This window comes from Argentina silus (genome assembly GCF_951799395.1).
Source record: "Argentina silus genome assembly, chromosome: 20".
Classification (NCBI taxonomy): Eukaryota; Metazoa; Chordata; class Actinopteri; order Argentiniformes; family Argentinidae; genus Argentina; species Argentina silus.
Genome location: NC_139674.1, coordinates 16,275,934 through 16,283,433, shown reverse-complemented (window position 1 = coordinate 16,283,433; position 7,500 = coordinate 16,275,934). Strand labels below are relative to the sequence as shown.

General features: G+C 48.9%; 1 protein-coding gene across 1 annotated transcript in view; it reads right to left on the bottom strand.

Annotated features, from left to right (window-relative positions):
- Positions 1 to 7,500, bottom strand: part of rab3ip (RAB3A interacting protein (rabin3)) — a 20,108-nt gene that overhangs the window by 664 nt on the left and 11,944 nt on the right. The window contains 7 exon segments of the mRNA XM_083692561.1: positions 1 to 325; positions 435 to 501; positions 996 to 1,095; positions 3,773 to 3,885; positions 5,317 to 5,445; positions 5,881 to 6,087; positions 6,172 to 6,249. The exon segment at positions 1 to 325 is cut by the window's left edge and continues 664 nt beyond it. Coding sequence (XP_083548687.1) covers positions 243 to 325; positions 435 to 501; positions 996 to 1,095; positions 3,773 to 3,885; positions 5,317 to 5,445; positions 5,881 to 6,087; positions 6,172 to 6,249 — 777 coding nt within the window. The 3' untranslated portion in view covers positions 1 to 242.

Here is a 7,500-nt window from a genome sequence, read left to right as displayed (position 1 = left end):
CACACACACACACACACACACACACACACACACACACACACACACACACACACACACACACACACACACACACACACACACAGACACAGAGAACAGAAATGACATGATATGGAGGAGTGTTTTGGATGGGGGGGGCGGTCCCTCCGAGAGACGGCTGACATGATTGGAGGAGAGCTCTCCTGTCGGTCCGGGGGAGTGTCCGGTCAGGGATGGAGGCCACGCCTCCCTCTTGACCCCATTGGTCACAGCTCCTCCTTGTAGAAGCCCAGCTTAGCGAATGACATCTCCTTCCTCAGCTTCTCCACCTCCCAGAACATCTGCTCAGCTGCAGGGACGCAGGGACGCAGGATGAGAGTGTGTGTGTGTGTGTGTGTGTGTGTGTGTGTAACCACAGTAACATGGAGGGCCAGAGTGTAGTAACCATGGTAACTCACCGTCCTGTTTGACCAGTCCCTGGTGGATGTACCGTATATAGGTGAAGAAGTTACATACTGATGTGATCTAGAGAGGGGGGGAGGGAGAGGGGGAGGGGGGGAGGGATATAGGTGAAGAAGTTACATACTCATGTGATCTGGGGGGGGGGGAGGGAGAGGGGGAGTGTGGAAGGGATATAGGTGAAGGGGTTACATACTCATGTGATCTGGGGGGGGGGGCTGGGGCTGGATGTTAAATCATACTGGACTGTTGTTACTGGATATGATGTTTCAGAAGTCTATTTTATTCTATTATTCTATTGTCACTTTATGTTGTTGTTTGGTTGTTTGTGATGTGAGCTGCTGTAACGCCTTCATACAATAAGGTACCGATCTATCTATCTTATTACCCTGTAACCACAGTAATGATGTAGTAATAACTGGTTATTACCCTGTAACGACAGTAAGGAGAGACGTAGTAATAACTGGTTATTACCCTGTAACCACAGTAATGATGTAGTAATAACTGGTTATTACCCTGTAACGACAGTAAGGAGAGACGTAGTAATAACTGGTTATTACCCTGTAACGACAGTAAGGAGAGACGTAGTAATAACTGCTGGAGTCTCCAAACTTGATCCTGTGCTTGCAGGTCTTCGTCTGGCCACTGAGGGCGCACTTCCTGTAGGAGGGAGAGAGAAGGATGAGAGAGGCAGAGGAGGAGAGGAGGAGGGAGGAGGGGAGAGGAGGAGGGAGGAGAGGAGAGGAGGGAGGAGGGAGGAGAGGAGGGATGACCAAGCCTACAGCTGTACTACAGGAGAGAGGAGAGGAGGGAGGTGGGAGGAGAGGAGGAGGGAGGAGGGAGGAGAGGAGGGAGGAGAGGAGAGATGACCAGGCCTACAGCTGTACTACAGGAGAGAGGAGAGGAGGGAGGTGGGAGGAGAGGAGGTGGGAGGAGAGGAGGAGGGAGGAGAGGAGGGATGACCAGGCCTACAGCTGTACTACAGGAGAGAGGAGAGGAGGGAGGTGGGAGGAGAGGAGGAGGGAGGAGAGGAGAGATGACCAGGCCTACAGCTGTACTACAGGAGAGAGGAGAGGAGGGAGGTGGGAGGAGAGGAGGAGAGGAGGAGGGAGGAGAGGAGAGATGACCAGGCCTACAGCTGTACTACAGGAGAGAGGAGGAGGGAGGAGAGGAGGGAGGAGAGGAGGAGGGAGGAGAGGAGGGATGACCAGGCCTACAGCTGTACTACAGGAGAGAGGAGAGGAGGGAGGTGGGAGGAGAGGAGGAGGGAGGAGAGGAGAGATGACCAGGCCTACAGCTGTACTACAGGAGAGAGGAGGAGGGAGGAGAGGAGGGAGGTGGGAGGAGAGGAGGAGGGAGGAGAGGAGAGATGACCAGGCCTACAGCTGTACTACAGGAGCCAAGGATGAATCTGATTCACTAACAAACACAGACTCAGTTAAAACACTGTCAATGCTTCTCACAAACACACACACACACACACACACACACACACACACACTGAGAGACCAGAGGATGGAGAGAGACAGGGAGGGAAGGAGGGAGGGAGAGAGACAGAGAAGGAGGAGAAGGATGGAGGGAGAGAGAGAGAATTGTGAGGACTTACGTGACTACCTCAGCCCTTCTGCCACTAGGGGGCGTCCAGACAGGTGTGAACAACAGAACGAAAGAAAAGAAAAGAAAACAAAGTGATGGAGAAATGAGGAGAAAGACTGAAGCCAGAAACACACCGAGAGAGAAGACGAGCATGGAGGTGAAGAAGAGAGGGAGGGGGAGAGAGAGGGAGGGGGAGAGAGAGGGAGGTGAAGAGAGAGGGAGGTGAAGAAGAGAGGGAGGGGGAGAGAGAGGGAGGTGAAGAAGAGAGGGAGGGGGAGAGAGAGGGAGGGGGAGACAGAGGGAGGGGGAGACAGAGAGTCTGTGCAGAATGAAGATGTTAGCTATGTCTTCCTGTTTCCTCCCAGTTTGAATGCATCACTTCCTGAAATAACCAGCCAATCCCAGAGTAGAGTGACGGCGGGGAGTGGGGATTGGTCAGAGTTCTGTTGGCCCTCCTTCATATCCTGGCTGGACCAGAGAGGCCAGGAGGGGGTGTGTGTGTGTGTGTTAGCATGTGTGTGTGTGTGTGTGTGTGTTAGCATGTGTGTGTCTGTGTGTGTGTTAGCATGTGTGTGTCTGTGTGTGTGTTAGCATGTGTGTGTCTGTGTGTGTGTTAGCATGTGTGTGTCTGTGTGTGTGTTAGCATGTGTGTGTGTGTGTGTGTGTTAGCATGTGTGTGTGTGTGTGTGTGTTAGCATGTGTGTGTGTGTGTGTGTTAGCATGTGTGTGTGTGTGTGTGTGTGTGTTAGCGTGTGTGTGTTAGCGTGTGTGTGTTAGCGTGTGTGTGTGTTAGCATGTGTGTGTGTGTGTGTGTGTTAGCGTGTGTGTGTGTTAGTGTTAGCATGTGTGTGTGTTAGCGTGTGTGTGTGTGTTAGCGTGTGTGTGTGTGTGTGTGTTAGCGTGTGTGTGTTAGCGTGTGCGTGTGTGTGTTAGGGTGTGTGTGTTAGCGTGTGTGTGTGTTAGCGTGTGTGTGTGTTAGCGTGTGTGTGTGTGTGTTAGCGTGTGTGTGTGTGTTAGCGTGTGTGTGTGTTAGCGTGTGTGTGTGTTAGCATGCGTGTGTGTGTGTGTGTGTGTTAGCATGTGTGTGTGTGTGTGTGTGTGTTAGCATGTGTGTGTGTGTGTGTGTGTGTTAGCATGTGTGTGTGTGTGTGTGTTAGCATGTGTGTGTGTGTGTGTGTGTTAGCATGTGTGTGTGTGTGTGTGTGTTAGCGTGTGTGTGTTAGCGTGTGTGTGTTAGCGTGTGTGTGTTAGCATGTGTGTGTGTGTGTGTGTGTTAGCGTGTGTGTGTGTTAGTGTTAGCATGTGTGTGTGTTAGCGTGTGTGTGTGTTAGCGTGTGTGTGTGTGTGTGTTAGCGTGTGTGTGTTAGCGTGTGCGTGTGTGTGTTAGGGTGTGTGTGTTAGCGTGTGTGTGTGTTAGCGTGTGTGTGTGTTAGCGTGTGTGTGTGTGTGTGTGTGTGTTAGCGTGTGTGTGTGTTAGCGTGTGTGTGTGTTAGCATGTGTGTGTGTGTGTTAGCGTGTGTGTGTGTGTGTGTTAGCGTGTGTGTGTGTTAGCGTGTGTGTGTGTTAGCATGTGTGTGTGTGTGTTAGCGTGTGTGTGTGTTAGCGTGTGTGTGTGTGTGTTAGCGTGTGTGTGTGTGTGTGTGTTAGCGTGTGTGTGTGTGTTAGCGTGTGTGTGTGTGTTAGCGTGTGTGTGTGTTAGCATGTGTGTGTGTTAGCGTGTGTGTGTGGCAGAATGACTCACTTGGGACCTCCACACTCCACAGCGGAGGCCTTGACGACGGGGAGGGGCTGGAAGCCCACCGGCTCCACGCTCAGAGCGTTCCGCTCCACCGCCTCCAAGATGGCCGACCCCAGCTAGGGACAGGTCACAGGTCAGGGGTCAGGGGTCACTCTGCTCCACTGCTCAGGTCATTACATTAATGACATTTTGATTTGACTGCTTGAATTATTACATTATATATTATTAAATATATATATGTATTCGATCATATTATTATATATCTATATTATTGAATTAAATGTATTTCTTTGTGTTTATCCAGGGCAGGAGAGGAGCAGTAGCAGCATGCTGCCACCGGGGGCAGGTAGCACAGTACAGAGGAAGGCAACAATAATAATAATTAAAATAAATCATAATAATCATAATAATGCAATTATTTTCTATAGCGCTTTTCTCAGTAGTCAAAGACACGACATTCCATAGAGAGAACAAGAATAGACAGATAAATAAAAAGTCAAACTAAAACACAGTCAGTAAAAACAACAATAAAACTAGTTAAAGATGAGAACAGGTTGAAGACGGAGGGTTTTGAGGGTCAGCTGGAGGAGCAGGAGGAAGAGGAGGAGGAGGAAGAGGAGGAGGGGCAGGAGGAGCAGGAGGAAGAGGAGGAGGAGGAAGAGGAGGAGGAGGACGAGGAGGAGGAAACTCTATTTTGAACTGTCACTGCAATTCCCCTTGAGGTCAAAAGAGGGCACAATCCTGCATAGGGTGCCCTTAAGGTAGTATTAAGGCAGTATTGGGGTAGTATTAGGGTAGTATTAAGTTAGTATTGGGGTAGTATTGGGGTAGTATTAAGGTAGTAAGGGGTAGTATTAAGGTAGTAAGGGGTAGTATTAAGGTAGTATTAAGGTAGTATTAAGGTAGTATTAAGGTAGTAAGGGGTAGTATTAAGGTAGTATTAAGGTAGTATTAAGGTAGTAAGGGGTAGTATTAAGGTAGTAAGGGGTAGTATTAAGGTAGTATTAAGGTAGTATTAAGGTAGTATTAAGGTAGTATTAAGGTAGTAAGGGGTAGTATTAAGGTAGTATTAAGGTAGTATTAAGGTAGTAAGGGGTAGTATTAAGGTAGTATTAAGGTAGTATTAAGGTAGTATTAAGGTAGTATTAAGGTAGTATTAAGTTAGTATTGGGGTAGTATAAAGGTAGTAAGGGGTAGTATTAAGGTAGTATTAAGGTAGTATTAAGGTAGTATTAAGGTAGTATTAAGTTAGTATTGGGGTAGTATTAAGGTAGTAAGGGGTAGTATTAAGGTAGTATTAAGGTAGTATTAAGGTAGTATTAAGGTAGTAAGGGGTAGTATTAAGGTAGTATTAAGGTAGTATTAAGGTAGTATTAAGGTAGTATTAAGGTAGTATTAAGGTAGTAAGGGGTAGTATTAAGGTAGTATTAAGGTAGTATTAAGGTAGTATTAAGGTAGTAAGGGGTAGTATTAAGGTAGTATTAAGGTAGTAAGGGGTAGTATTAAGGTAGTATTAAGGTAGTATTAAGGTAGTAAGGGGTAGTCACCTCGCTCTTGGAGAAGGTGAGGCAGGGGAAGATGTCCTCTCTGTAGACTCTCTCCAGGAAGGAGCAGGTCCTCTCCAGAGACGGATCCTCCTTCCATGACTTAAACTCTCCAAACAGCAGACTGTCCACCTGGGGAGAACACACCCTGTTAGCCTCACACACACACACAACTAACACACACACACACAACTAACACACTACACACCACGAACACACACAACTAACGCACACACAGAACTAACACACACACACCACACACACACCTCACAGTGTGGGGGAGAGATAATAGGTGGTGAGAGATGGAGGGGGAGAAAGAGAGAGTGAGAGAGAGGTCAGAGGTCGTACCTTTCTACAGGTGTTAGGAGAGGTTTGAGGTCAGGGGTCAGAGGTCATACCTCTCTACAGGTGTTAGGAGAGGTCAGGGGTCAGGGGGGTACCTCTCTACAGGTGTTAGGAGAGGTCAGGGGTCAGGGGGGTACCTCTCTACAGGTGTTAGGAGAGGTCAGGGGTCAGAGGTCATACCTCTCTGCAGGTGTTAGGAGAGGTCAGGGGTCAGGGGGGTACCTCTCTGCAGTCCCGTACGATGGGCTGTGACAGGCTGAGGTCCTGCAGGCCTCCCAGCGTGGCGCTGCTGGTACTCTTGTTGCGGGCGTGGCCCTTCTTAAAGGGTCTGGAGACCCCCGGGGGGGGCAGCTCCCCGCAGGGGGAGGGGGGCGACGAGGACAACACCAGGGTCTTCAGGGCCGACAGCTCCGCCTGCAGCACGTCAATCTGGGGGGGGAGAAGTAGAAGTGTGTGTGTGTGTGTGTGTGGAGGTGTGTGTGTGTGTGTGTGTGTGTGTGTGTGTGTGTGTACCTTGCCGAGGGCCTCCTTCAATTGCTTCTCGGCGGTCGCCTGCTTCACGTTGGCCTCCCGCACCATCTTATGAGCCTCCTGTAGGGGGCACCAGAGATTATACACACACACACACACACACACACACACACACACCAAGCCCGCACCCAGGATCAGGTTAGCAGCTCCACCACACACAAGAGAAGAGGAGGAGGAAGAGGAGAGGAGGAGAGGAGGAGGAGGAGGAGGAGGAGGGGGAGGGGGAGAGGAGGACAGGAGGAGGAGGAGGAGGAGGAGAAGGAGGGGGAGAGGAGGACAGGAGGAGGAGGACAGGAGGAGGAGGAGGAGGAGGGGGAGAGGAGGACAGGAGGAGGAGGAGCAGGGGGAGAGGAGGACAGGAGGAGGGGAGGACATCCAGCCACGCCCTCATCTGACCACATGCATGGAATGGAATGAGGAAGCACACGTGTTTGATACCAGTCCTCATTCCTCCACACATTACAATGAGTATGCTAGTGTAGTATGGTAGTGTAGTATGCTAGTGTAGTATGCTAGTGTAGTGTGGTAGTGTAGTGTGGTAGTGTAGTGTGGTAGTGTAGTATGGTAGTGTAGTGTGGTAGTGTAGTGTGGTAGTGTAGTGTGGTAGTGTAGTGTAGTGTGGTAGTGTAGTGTGGTAGTGTAGTATGGTAGTGTAGTATGCTAGTGTAGTATGGTAGTGTAGTATGCTAGTGTAGTGTGGTAGTGTAGTATGGTAGTGTAGTGTGGTAGTGTAGTGTGGTAGTGTAGTGTGGTAGTGTAGTGTAGTGTGGTAGTGTAGTGTGGTAGTGTAGTATGCTAGTGTAGTATGCTAGTGTAGTATGGTAGTGTAGTATGCTAGTGTAGTGTGGTAGTGTAGTATACTAGTGTAGTATGCTAGTGTAGTAGTGTAGTATGGTAGTGTAGTGTAGTATGGTAGTATGCTAGTGTAGTATGGTAGTGTAGTAGTGTAGTATGGTAGTGTAGTAGTGTAGTATGGTAGTGTAGTATGGTAGTGTAGTAGTGTAGTAGTAGTGTAGTATGGTAGTGTAGTAGTGTAGTATGGTAGTGTAGTATGGTAGTGTAGTAGTGTAGTAGTAGTGTAGTATGGTAGTGGAGTATGGTAGTGGAGTGTAGTGTAGTATGGTAGTGTAGTATGGTAGTATGGTAGTGTAGTATGGTAGTGGAGTGTAGTGTAGTATGGTAGTGTAGTATGGTAGTATGGTAGTGTAGTATGCTAGTATAGTGTAGTATGGTAGTGTAGTATGCTAGTGTAGTGTGGTAGTGTAGTATGCTAGTGTAGTATGCTAGTGTAGTATGGTAGTGTAGTATGCT